A 13,997-nucleotide genomic window follows, 5' to 3' on the forward strand; every position below is an offset into this window, starting at 1 on the left:
ACTGAAATAAATCAGGTGAAGGAAACTGTGTGGTTTCAAGCAGTAGCTGTCCCCAGGGCAGACACTGATCTCTTGAGCGGGGTTTTGATCCAGACTGCTAGAGTCTCTCTGGTTTGAGCCAATCTGCAGTGGGCCTTTCCTGGCAAGAACACAGCCGGCTACTCGTTCACTGGGACAGAGGAGGAAATGTTCGCGTCGGAGCTTCATTATTTGCGGTGCGTGACTGGTCACCTAAGGCAGATGGTACCATTTCTGCACCCCGATGGGATGGCAAAAGCTTTAAACGCAAGATTAACAAGGATAGTAAATGTTGAATAGCGAGTATTTTTGTTTTCACATGAAGGCACAGACACAGATCTTTGTACAAGCGGCATATGTTCACTGTTGCCCACTCCAAGCCTTCAAAAGTCATGAACCAAACCCCCCAAATCATGATTGGCTTGAAATGGTGAGATTTTTTTAAAATAATAATAATCAAGGTGGGGTTCTTCTTCTTTGCCTTTTGAGGTCTTTTTAGGTTGAAGTTGGGCTACATTTCAAAGCTTTTCTCTGCAGTGATCAAGGTTAGAAAGGTTTCTAAATGACTGCTGAGTTTCTCACCAAATTTCATGCCTCCAGGAGCTGGGGCTTTAAGAAAAACACCAAATATCATGAGAGTTGTGATAAGATCACATGAGTTGGCAACACATTCCCCGAACATTCCTGTGAGCAAAAAAACCAAACTTGTCAAACTGGCCAAAATCAGCACAGAGCAAATAATAATAAGGTACAAGAACAATGAAACCAAACAGCCAACGAGAGTTTAAGTAAATGTTCACCAGCAGCTTTTGCAGTGTTCAATCTGCTCTGAGTGGGATATTCTTTTGTATTAGGGGAGATGCAATTCTGAAGCAGATGGTCTGTTGGTTTTATTAGAGGTTGATTTATTACACCCCAATCGTGCGACATGTGGGCAGAAATCCAGAATTTCTAAATAAAACAACACACATTGTCAAATAACAAAGCCCCAAAATTAGATCATGCCTCAGCCCCCATGCTAACGATCCCCTCCTGGCTAACAATCACTATCTCCATTAGCTGGCACCTGCCCTCTCCTGGCTAAAAATCCAGGCTTCACAGATACCTAAAATGTCACCAAAAATATGGGCTCTGACCAGCCACCGAAAGGAACAAACACTGAAGCTGATAGCTGCCACCAAAAGCCCCCTGTCATGCCCACTGCAGAGTGCACCCTAGTGGCAGTCAACAAGAATGTTACAATCAATTGTAACTGTTAGGGGGCTTATTCCTTCACCCACTTACTTCCCTGGTCCTTCTCGCATGAACAGAGAGCAACAATACCCGAAGTCCAAAGGTGCAAACAATTCAATGTTTATTGGGGTGAACTTCCAGCAAGCATGATTCCAGTTTCCTTCCTTAGTGTCCTCCTTCCCAGCTCTGACACCACAGAGCCTTACACCTGTGTCCCTGTTCCCATTCCTGCCCTCAGCAAAACATTATTCCAATTTCCTTACCCCCATTCCCTGTTCCCATTTCCCCCTTTAGCAAAACATGATTGCAATTTCCTTACCCCCATTCCCTGTTCCCATTTCTCCTCTTTAGCAAAATATGATTCCAATTTCCCCACCCCCATTCCCTATTCCCATTTCCCCCTTTAGCAAAACATGATTGCAATTTCTCCACCCCCATTCCCTGTTTCCATCGCCCCCTTTAGCAAAACATGATTGCAATTTCCTTACCCCATTCCCTGTTCCCATCTCCCCTCTTTAGCAAAACATGATTCCAATTTCTCCACCCCCATTCCCTGTTCCCATCTCCCCCACCCACACACCCACCCCCTCACTTCCTGATTGACTGCAGACTATATAGTAAAACTTGAGTTCGGCTTAGCTATACCTTAACCAATCATTTTCCTGAAATTTAACTAACCAATCCTAACATATTGTAACATGATTATGTAACCAATTATATCCCACCACCTTAATTAGTTTACACCCAGCAAAATTAATTATACAGCAGACAGGAACAATCACAGAACCAGACAGAGATTATACAGACAAACAATAGCAAAGTGGGAACTATAATGACAAAACAATACAGAAGTGAGGATTTCACATCCCAGTATTGATAAGTGAGTTCTTGCCAGACAGGATGCTATCAAACTAAGTTTCCTATTACATTTTCTAGGCACTTCCCTTTCTCTGGAGGTGATAGGCATTATCAGGACAGGATTGTATTCCTAACAGCCCAATAGCACCTTATTTCAGTGTGACTAGTTTGGAATGTGAGGATGTGACCGTTCGCTTCCCAGCTTATGGCTGCCTCTGTTGCTTAGCCAAAGGCCTTAGCCTAAGAACAGGGCCTCAGACTGTCACAGTAAGAGAAGGCCCTTACACTGGCAGGCAGTGGTTTTGATTCTTTCTTTTATACCTCTATAACTAGCCAAGTGATAAGAATACACCTAAATTCTTAAAGTACAGGCCTTTGCAGACAGGCCTGAATATCTTTATCCTAACAGTAACCGCTGTAATGGAGCAAAGAGGGAGTGGAACAGGCCTCTGGATCCTGGGGCATATGGGTGCATCCCTCTGCGCCTGTCCCTTTAAAACTGGGTGGTCACAGAGCACATGACTAGGAGCTAGTACATGATCTGCAAGAAGACAGATCTAAGGCTTGCTGACTCTTAAGCAGGGGCAGCACACGGGATTGACCTAGACTCAGGGAAAGCCTATTGCGAGAGGTCTCTGTAGTAGCCAGGAAAGAGCTATCTGGGGGGCAAAGATGTCCCTCCGCGTCCCAGCTGAAGGAAGCAGGGAAGATGTCCGTCACCGTGTATTTTGTGTTGTTTTGAGCCTCTCTTGCATCTTCCGTTTATCAATAAACCCTCCCTGTGGAAAGGGACATGGGCCTAACCTTGAGAGGTTCATGTGGAGTGACCTGGCTGATGGGACTAGCTGACAAGGAGGCCCAGAAATAAGGAGATCCCAGCCTGCAGAATAGTTTGTGTTAACAGTTGCCCAAAGGATGTTGGCTGATCAGATGTGCTCTTCCAGCCTGGCAGATGCATAGATTCATAGAGCTTAAGGCGAGAAGGGATCGTTACTGTCCTCTAGTCTGACCTCCTGCATAGCACAGGCCGTAGAACTCCACCCCGTGGTTCCGCACCGAGCTCGGCAACGTGTGGTGAGCTACGGCCTATCTCTTGGAAAGGCACGAGGCGTTGATCTGTAAACTCCAAGCAATGGCTAATAGCCCTCACGGCTTAGAAAAATTTACACCTCATTTCCATTTTGTCTGTTGCCAGCTTCAGCTTCCATCCGCTGGATCTCGGGCCGCCTTTGTCTACTCGATTAATGAACAGCTTTCTTTCCACTCTCAAAAGCTCTCGTAGCCGGCCACGAAAATCCCACCGCCACCGCCATCGCCAGTACCACTCTCGCTCGGAGAGCTCCGATTCCCTCTCCTCTAGCTGCCAAAGCAGGTAATGGTGCCCTTTGCTGAGCAGATTTTCCTTTTGCCTAGCTTCAGGGGCACAGCTGAAATGAGCTTAGTGGGCTCAGTGTAAACACCGCCATGCACTGAGATGCTCTGTCTCCCTCCGGTGGTGGCTAGGTGACACAGAGAGGTGGCTGAGCCTGCTACTATGTTATGCTGGGTTGGGCTGGGGTCTTTTTAGCTCAAGCAGTAGAGGCTCATGCTTTTAGATCTAGAGGTGCCAGGTTCAATCCCTGCTGCCAATGATCCTGCCAGGGAGGCAGCTTAACATCATCCTAGTTTCCCAGGGTGACAGTGACCTAAAAGCACATAGAATCATAGAATCATAGAATATCAGGGTTGGAAGGGACCTCAGGAGGTCATCTAGTCCAAGCCCCTGCTCAAAAGCAGGACCCATACCCAATTAAATCATCCCAGCCAGGGCTTTGTCAAGCCTGACCTTAAAAACTTCTAAGGAAGGAGATTCCACCACCTCCCTAGGCAACGCATTCCAGTGTTTCACCACCCTCCTAGTGAAAAAGTTTTTCCTAATATCCAACCTAAACCTCCCCCTGGTCATATCCAACATGACCAGCCCAAGGCCTATACACCACTGAACGCCCACTTTTAAGCCCTTAAAATAGGCCTTGGCACATGGGTGATTCTCATACCTGGTGGATCTATTTACCATTGTCACTATACAGCTGCCTACTTTGACACGAGTAGCCATCTTTGTTTTGGGCCGGGCAGAGAGGGTGGTGGTATATGCCAGGGTTGCTGGGCAATGGAAGATCTGCGTGACGGGATCACGCTAGACCTGGCTTGGGTCACTCTGCCATTTACACAAATACTCAACTTTAAAAACAAAGAAGATACTTTAAGGAATTTGGTGGCAGCAGTTGGTGAAGAGTTGTTGATCGCTGGAGGTGGGAATGCAGTGTGAGGACAAGACGATCATGGAACACGTTAGAGCAGGTGGACAGGGGCTGCATTCTCTCAGAGGCATGTCACCTCCTGGGTTTTAAGCCCCCTCCAAATAGAGAAGGAGACAAGCCACAAAAGTCAGATCCAGATTTCATCTCCCACACTACAGTGCAAGGAGGTTCGGAAACAGGATTTGCGTCCAGGCTGTTACCAAGTAAAACTCGGATCTGAGTCCAGGTTTGGGTTCTGAACCCCTCCAAAGTTCAGAGGTTTTGGATCAGGGTCCAAACTCATCACAAGTCGGCCAGTTTCAAAACATTAAGAAACTCAAATAGGAATAGGAGTCAGTATCCACCTTTTCTCTCAAATTCCAGCAGCCAGCCATAGTATCACCTGCCTCAAGGCAGCAATCAAAGGGGTGAAATTCACCTATGTGTAGTGGACCCATAATGACCCCTAGCTCTCACACAGCACCTCAGTCAGCAGATCTCAAAGCACTTTATGAAGGAGGTAAGCATTGTTATCCTCATTTTACAGATGTGGAAACTGAGGGTGGGGAACTGACTTGCCCAACGTCACCCAGCAGGCCAGTGGCTGAGTGGGGAATGGAATCCTGGTCTCCTGAGTCCTGCTCCCGTGCTGTATCCACTAGGCCACACAGCCTCCTGTAAGCCTGGTGCTGGCTCCCTGCACAGGAGTGACTTTCACCCGACATGTGGAGCCAACAGATAGGGTGGCCACTTTCACATTCCCAGAATACTGGGCATCCCAGTGCTTCTGGGAATGGTGGGAGAAACCTTTTTAAGAGTGTGCTGCCCTGCTTCCACACCCGCCGGCATCATCTCGCACACACGGCGCATTCAAAGACATGCCACACAGGCGGGGGAGTGCCATCTTGTAGTGCACACAACCCTGCTCCCCTGCCGTGACCTTGCATGCACGATGCGTTTGAGGTCAAGCCAGCGGGTGCAGAGTGGCACACTCTTAAAGAGGTGTCCTCTGTCCAATACCAGACAAAACTATGCCCGGGTTTGTCCCAGTATCAGACAGGGCACTAAAGCACACTAAAAGAGGACTGTCCCGTTTATAACCAGAAAATGGCTTCCTTACATGGAAGATGGGACATTGTGGACACTGCTGCAATACAATCAATAATACTAATCAGAATTCATCATGATTTGATTTTGTTTCTCTTTCTTCAGGCACAGAGGCAGGTCTCGGGAGGAAGGCCATAAAGCAAGACGAAGACGCTCCCAGCACTGTTCAAAGAACACTGAGAAGCGAAGCATCTCTGCAGAGGGTCAGGCCAGCCATTCCCCCAGCCAAACCCTTCAGATCTACAGCTTCCTCTCGGCTAAGGAAGTAGTAAGTATTCTGCATTCTGCTTCCTTGAGCAGACTAGCCACAGAAACTTGGGGGAAAAATCCAGTATGAAATTTTTATAACTCAATTACAGTTATGTTAGACAAAGTTGGTTTAAAACTATATTATTTATTGATGGTGCTGTTCTCCAACATATTAAAAGTCATTCCTTTCCCTCAGCGCTTACACACTGGGGGTGGGGCAGGATAAGCCTTTAGTCTATGAATAATGAATAAGGGACATTTAACAAAAAAGCAGCCTCCAGTGATGGTATTTTACGGGGAAGTGTTTGTTATGCAGTCATTGCTCAGCTGGATGTGAACTTATATTCGCTGGTCTTTGTGCCCAGTGGCTTAGTCCTTCGGGGGGGATCAAGAGAGCCAAACGTATATGAAAGAAACATTTACATTGAATGAGTTGGGGATTCTTGGCAGGGGATGTTTGTTGACTTTCGGGATTCTTTTCAGATCATCGCTCCTCTTTGCTGACCAACCGAAGAGCCAAATTCTGAGCTTGTAGGCAGCTCCTCTTGATAGGAACGGCGGCTGTGTGTGGAGGGTAGAGTCAGGCCCAATGTCTTGGGGTATCTTTTGGGATAGATAGAGAGAGAATATAATCCGTGTCCTAGATCCTGTCTTCGTCGAGAGAGAGAGAGAGAAAGAGAGAATTAAATAAGGACCTGATTCTCCACCACACTGCGCCTTGTGCAGCACTGTGCGAAACAGGTGTAAAGGGCTGCCAGATATCGGTATGAACTCACTTTGCACAGAGATAAACTGCTACACAAGGTGCAACCCAGTGAGGAATCAGGCCTGCGCATGTACAGTATAAGGGATGGGTCTGAACACAGCACTAAGCCCTCCGAGCCACCATACTTGTATATATTATAGGCCCAATTCTCTCACTTATACAGCAGATGTAAATCAGGACTAACATGACTGGACTCAATAGCTACACCGATGTAAAACCAACATCGGTGAGAGGAGAATCTGTGTGTGTGTTATTTTAGAAACAGCTGCATATACATGTGCACACACCTGTGTGTGTGTGTGTGATACACACACATATGCAGAGAGAGAGATATGTCACGGAATGGTGAGCTGTGAAGTTTTTATTGGCGTGAAATTTCGGATGGCTGCATCACTGGTGAGTGGTGAAACTGAAAGCGTTAATAGCTCATCCCAAAGGATGGCCAGTCAAACTGTTACATTGCATCGTACCATCATGTTTTCTGTATAAGTCACTTATTTTACAGACAAACTCTTCAAGAAATCTTTTAGAGAGTTTAAAAATGACCTTAATTGGTACTATTTTTTCTAGTTCTCTGTCTCCAAAGCCAGGCTCCCTCATGAGACCAACTGCCACAAAGGATAATAACTACAACAATTTTGAAACCTCTAAAGACGATCTAAGATAGAGCATGGTAGGTGCACTCTGCACTCCCTTTGCATAGGTGTAAGTGACCACACAAGGCAGATAAATATCAGCCTCAGTGTGTTTCTAGATATAGCTGCAGGTTATGGGTGAGGAATATAAGTCATCGGGACATCTATATTCTTTCTATTTTAGCCTACTAACGAGCAAATATTCTGATAACAAAAATGTATCAGTATATTTAGTATGCAATCTGTCAGTGTTCTCCCTCATCCCAAAGAAAAATATACACACTTGGGCCATGATTCAGGAAAGCACTTACAGCACCTGCTTGAAGTTAAGTACATGCTTCAGTATTGTCCTGAACAGGGACACTTTTCATGAATAAGGGCCTTAAAGATCGTGTAAAGAATAACTGAGAATGTAAAGATGAATAAACATTAATCTCATGCATTAGGAATGACCAGATACACCTATTTTGTGGTTTCACTCTGCCTTTTGTGAATTAAAGTAGTCAGGTCTATAGCAGGTTGAATATTTTTCCATCAAAAAGAGTTTTTGGGTTTTTGGGGTTTTTTTGGAAATTTGGGTTTTTAACTACATTAAATTTTGCATAAAATATATCTGCTTTTTGTAGAAAATTTTGACTATTTGTTGAAAAACTGGACATCTGAAAACCTAAGCTGAAAAACCAAAACATTTTGATACAGCAATGCTGCCATGGTCCTTCATGGGGGTTGTAGTTTCATTGCTTCATACCACCCATTGTCCTCTGTGGGTTGGATTCCCAAGTCAGACTATATCTCCCATGATGCATCATGGCAGCGCAGCCAGAGGGGAGATTGTGATGCATGATGGGAGATGTCATCTGACTAGGAAGCCGGGCCCATAGTTGAGAATGCAAGCATGAGAGCCCAAACGGCAACTCCCATGAGCCACTGCAGCAGCATTTGTGAATCTAAGTGTTTTGGTTTTGGCCATAAGTTTTTTTTTGAGGTTCCTCCCTTCTTTTTCTGTCCGTCTCCCCCTTCCTCCCCCAAAAGAAAAAAGTTGACATTTTATTTCGGGGGGAGGAGTGACATGAATTATTTTTTTTCTTTTTCATTGGTATTTTCCACAAAGAAGAAAACCATTTTGTAACCAGCTCTATCTGTAAATCATTAGAAAAAAACACATCGTGCTATCCATTGCATCTCTCTGTCTCTCTGTCTCTCACTTATATACACGTGGATGAGCACACATACAGGAAGACAACCAATAATTTCATGCTTCTTTGCTTTTCTGTAATAAATTTCCTAGCCTCTTCCTCTATTTTCTCTCTGCTGAACAATTAATAACAAGCAGCCACAATGGAAACCTACTCAGAGCCGGATTACATGGCTACCCCTCGGTGCACTGAGAAACTGAGGGTAATGTGCAGTATCTATTTTTAAACAGAGGAATAACAAGCCCCCTAACCTGCTGCCGCTGTTTTACTCCACACTGATACAGAGATATTTCAGGCTGCTGTGCTTTTAGGAAGTCTTAGCTGAACTGAACAATATAAATACCTGTAGGATATGAATCTAATTGCCTTTGTTGTGTCTGATGAAGATGAGTGCAGCAGACAGGACACAGATACCACTCTCCAGCCCCCTGACTTCCACTGACACGCCTTTTATCAGCAGCTAGAACAAACATAGTCTTGAGCCAAATTTTTTGCGAGCCCATAGGGAGGTTTGGGGTACAGTTATTTCAAGCAGCGCTAATTATTTCTGTGCTAACATGAAGATGAAGGAGGGGAAGTGCCAGCCAAGCCAAAGAGTGTCTCTGTATGAGCTGGGAGGGTTTCAGAAGCCTTGCAAGGGGGGTTGGTTTTGACTGCAAGTTGTTCCATGTTTTCCAGCCCTCATTTTTGGTTTTAAGTAGGGAAGGAGTTTCTTTTAACACCCCAGCAGCATGTAACGCGATAAACATTCTCCTTAAAGTTCAAGGGTAAAAAGTTAAAAAAAAAAAATGCTTGGGTTATTTGCATATCTAAATATGCAGATTCTGGTTTCTATTTTTTGGTCCCAGCCTGAGACCTGCACGGTGCCAAAATCCCAGCACTGCTTGGGGCTGAAGTCAGGATGGAGCAGTCTGACTGACCTGGGCATATTTGAGACCAAGCGGAGAGCACTAGCTGGAGTCCAGCAGAGGGTGGGCGTGCGCTACTGCTCTGCCAATGCACCTCAAACCCGGTCTGCAACACCCCCGGCTGTTTCCATTCAGAGCCTCTCCAGAGCATTTGTTTCCAACCATGTAGGCTGATGAGATTTCGCAAGGCCAACAAATGTTCACTTTGGACTCAGCTGGAAACTCCCACTCCAGTCTGATATAGGCCATATGGGAGTGCAGACAGACATCCAGCAGCAAACAGCAAGTGCAGCGATAAACGCGCCTCACTGTGATATCCCTCTCTTCTTGCATATGATAGGTGTCTGGCATCATTTTAATAGACTCAGCCTAGCCTTTATTGTACCAAGGACCCAATCCTATGCTCTCTGTGCAGGCAAAGCTCTCCTCAAAATCACAGCAGATGCTTTCTTTGAGTTTTGCTTGAGTCGGGAATAGAGGGTTGGGCCTTTTGCGGTTGTATCTTATTTCCATGCATCGGTATTTTTATACAGAGCCATTCACTTTAACGGGGCTTAAACTGAGAGGGCCAGATCCACAGCTGGGGTAAATCAGCAGCACTCCATTAAAGCCAAGGGACTCATGCCAGTTTACCCCAGCTAAGGGTCTGGCCCAGAAATCAGTAATACAGTATCTCCCTAAAAGCTTGCTGAGCACATGGCCCCTTTCTCCCAAGTGACTCCTGTCAGCAGTGGCACTTCCAATTCCAGAAGCTCATCAGCAGTCTGTGCCGACTGTATAACCTGCTGCCATAATGAATAGCAAGACTCGATGGGGTCATTGTCACACATGCTTTATTCCTTTCATTATTAGCATGCCAAGAAGAAGAAGATTAGGCACTTCCTAAAAAAAGAAATTAATGCTACTTTGAAATGAGTTTTACAAAAGACATAGACCCAGGAAAGAAATCCTCCAACTATAAGCCGTGCCATGCAGAGCTACTCATGGCAAGATCTCATTCCCCATATGGCTGAGAAAATGTATAGCCATATCTCTCCACGGGGCTATTTGTAGCACAGTAAATGGACTTGTTCAGTTTAATTGGAATACTCTTAGTGATTGTATTTTTGTAATCTAGTAGGCCATGTGGTCTCTTGATGTAGGATTTCAGTAGAAATTAAATTCTGAAGTGTAAGTGAGGGCCTCTTTATTTCCCGCCCTTCATTTTGATTAAATAATGATTTGAAACAGAAAAACAATAAATAAGTATGCTGGTTCCCTCAAGGGCAACCCTAGATTCCCACAGCCAAAGCTAACGGAAGCGAAGTCTCCTGAGGTTATTTAATTACTTATTAGAAGTTGGGAAGGCAGGAGGGGGGGAGGGGGAGATCCTAATGTTCACACAGAGCAAATTAAGGCCATAAAAGACTAGGCACTTTAAAACATGCCCCCCCCCCCCCCCGCCCAAAAAAAAAGACCATTAGAATTCACTTGAACTCTGTACAGTGTTTCAAATATGGTGTTTGGTGTATAGTTCATATGGCTGATGCTTCTTCACAAGCAGCAAAAGGAGGGAGACTAGGGGTGATCAGTGGTAAATTTCACCCCAGAGCGGAGGGCAGCAAAAGGACTGTTCACCAAGTACACCCCTCGTAAGTCCTATTTTGAGGGCTGAAGTGATGCAGATGCTGGTCCTTTGGCTCAGGGTTGAATTTTGTGCCAGCTGTCTCAGAAACAGTGGAAGTCCTTCCAATTAGTTCCATCCTGGTTGTCACTAATGTTGGGGGAGGAGGGAATAGACAGCTGTTCTCCACTCCCTGACTACCTGCTATTACACCAGGCCAGGCCCTCTGGCCTTCGGATGTGAAATATGCAGCGCTGGGCATGTGTTTCCTCATGTTTCCTCTTAGCTCAGTATTGCTGGTACAGGGACTAGGTTAACGCAATGGATGACTGAGCTGGGTATAGCACGCAAGTCCCAGGCACTTATGAAGGGTCAACAGCATCGCTAGCCAAAACCTGAGGTCTTTACTCAGGCAAAACGTCCCATGGAATCAAAATTGAGCAAGGACCATGGGATTTGGCTCGTTAGGGCTGGGTGTCAGGGGTGCAATGATTGTGTCATCGCCTCTGGAAATGTTATTGGACATTTGAATAGGGCAAGGAGGAGGAATTGGGCAGGAAGATAGGAAAGGTCAAAGGGGGGAGAATCAGGATCCCATATCTCTTCTCAATGTGGACATAAAATTTCAAGAGTTAACTTAATTTTTAAAATGTTGGCACAAGAAATGGAATTTGCAAGGGGAAGAAAAGAAGATTTAACGAAACTTTTTAGCACGTGCTTAAAGTTCAGCATATATTTAAGTCCAGTTGACTTCAGTGGGGCTTGATTGCATTCTGAAGTGCTGTGCTGAACTGAGGCCTAAGGGGGTATGTATTTACTCTCAAATTATTAAATGACCTTGCAGTATACGGAGAACAATGACCACTCCCAAGCCAAACCTTAGCAAAGCTGAAACAAAAGCAAATGTCCCAGTTCTTACAGGCACCCTAAGGGAGCTACTTTGGAAATGCTGGGAGCAAAGAAACATTTAATGGGTTTCCTGGCAGAGAGAAGAAGGATCTTTAATTTTTAGGACATTGATGGGGTGAGGGGAAGGACAGACGTTTGTACCTGCAGAATCAGCCAGAATCCTTCAGCATCGATGCTGGACGAGTCCAAACCCAAGATTTTCTGACACTTTGCAATTTATCCAAAGATTCCTTACCTGTGTATTCGTAGAATAGCTTGAATTTTATTTTTATGAACCTTTGCTCTAAATTAAAAATAAATATAGGGGCTGGGGTGTCAAAAGCCAGACAAATCTAAACCTGGGTTCAGATCCAAATACTAATCATTCTTAAAACAAATCTGGCAGCATATTCCAGTCTATATTCCAGATCCCCATAATGAATGATCTCAACTAGCTTCCCCATCTCTTGAGGTAGGAAATGGGCGAGAAGGAAAATCACTGTGTTTTTTGCCAGCAACTAACGTAGTGAAACCCCAGTTCTCGCAGGGTTTTCAGGCCCTGTTTGCTTTCCAATGAGCCTAAGGGTTGATGCCAATTCAATGGAACTGGACATGACTCTGTTGAAAATCCCAACCTGCGTTAATATGAACAGTAAATAATGATCATGTGATATCATTTGGGGACCAACAGCTAGGTTATTTTCACACACAATATTTGGGGGCCAATGGGTTCCTTTTCCAACCCATGATGGGCCTGACTGCTCCCACTGGAGTCAGTGGTGAAATCTCCTATACAGCATCTGCATTCATCACTAATTCTGGGGAACTCCTCTGATGGAAGATGGGAGCATTTCTTTGCTGGGAAATTTCTGTTCTGTGCAAAATGCTTTCTATGTTCCAAACAGCTCTACTCAAAAGGTATGTGTGGGTCCGATAAAAGGCATCACATTGACTCCTTTGTGTTTGGACCACCATTGCCCCAAAGCACGGAACCCCAAGTATGGAGAGTGTGGTGCAGTAGCTAAAGCATTGGACAGTGACTTGAGAGATTTGGCTTCTGTCCCCCACTAACCTTGTGCAAGTCATTTCCCCTCTCTGTGTCTCATTAGCCCATCCTGTTCAACGGGGTTGGTGATACCTCCCTTAGAAATGTGATGGGAGCTTTCGTTCCGTAATATTTGTAACCTGCTTGGAGATCCTCCACGTCGAGGCACTATCGGAGAGCAAAGTGATCATGGCAAAGCTTGGATCATCAGCCTGTGCTGTGTTTCGACAGCTTTTCCTTTGCAGTAACTCCACTTTTGCTTTATTGGTCAGTGATTTTAGCTTACTATTGTTGCAAAGCTGATTTGCCCCTGCCGCCGAATCAGATCCTACCACCCTATTTTGCAATTCTTGGATTAGACTAAGAGAACAACCCACTGTGACGGGAATTAGATGATGTGAGCAGGTAGGCCTCCTGAGACGGCCCCGTCTGACTGGCTGCAGAAAGTGTTATGGGAAGCTCGATGTGAACTGTGACCTCTGGCGGATCCATGTTTGTTCTGACCCCAGTGGAGAGCCGTACCGAGGCAACGTGCCTCTGTTCCACCGGACCTGCAGCCACGGTTAAAAGCACATAGCCTTAGAGCATTTAATGCGCTTTGTGAGGGGAATGGTCAGAGGTCATGAGTGACACCCAGGTCTTTGAAAGCCACCTTGCACAGGAGCATTTTCTGCCCTGCTCGCATTAGTTTTATTCAGCATTAAGCTTGTATCGCTCCCCTCTGCACAAAGCAACGAGGGACAGTATTTTATGTATCAGCCAAATAGAGGTGCATGTTGTAAAAACTGAGGGCCAGATCCTCGGGTGGGGGTGGTGTGAATCAGCACAGCTCTGGAGCAACACTGATTGACACCAGTTGAGGATATGGCCCTGGAGCTGTAGTTCCCAGCATCATTTGTAATAAGCCAATATACATTGAAGATGTTTAGGCTAAACACACTAAGGGCCCTGATCATGCAGCCCATTTGCATTCAGTGGGTTACTGCCATGAGTAAGGGCTACTCATCTGAGTCTGCATTGCAGAACTAGGCCCCATGTTATTTATTAAATTAGATCCCACCAAAGATCATCTGAGATCCTCTTATAAACAACAGCACATTTATTATACTGTCCTTGGACCACACCCGCCACCAATCTGACTGCTGATTGGGAACATGGCCCAGCTCCCACTGACATCAATGGCAAGAGTTCCACTGAATTTAGTAGGGTTGC

The 13,997-nt window shown here is 45.4% G+C and overlaps 1 protein-coding gene across 1 annotated transcript in view; it reads left to right on the forward strand.

The window, feature by feature from the left end:
• The window catches only part of SRRM4 (serine/arginine repetitive matrix 4), a 218,126-nt gene that overhangs the window by 195,246 nt on the left and 8,883 nt on the right, over positions 1–13,997 (forward strand). Inside the window, exons 8-9 of the mRNA XM_077835343.1 lie at positions 3,305–3,481; positions 5,601–5,763. Coding sequence (XP_077691469.1) covers positions 3,305–3,481; positions 5,601–5,763 — 340 coding nt within the window. The remainder of the gene's footprint in view (positions 1–3,304; positions 3,482–5,600; positions 5,764–13,997) is intronic.

This window comes from Eretmochelys imbricata, chromosome 15, assembly GCF_965152235.1.
Source record: "Eretmochelys imbricata isolate rEreImb1 chromosome 15, rEreImb1.hap1, whole genome shotgun sequence".
NCBI classification, from domain to species: domain Eukaryota; kingdom Metazoa; phylum Chordata; order Testudines; family Cheloniidae; genus Eretmochelys; species Eretmochelys imbricata.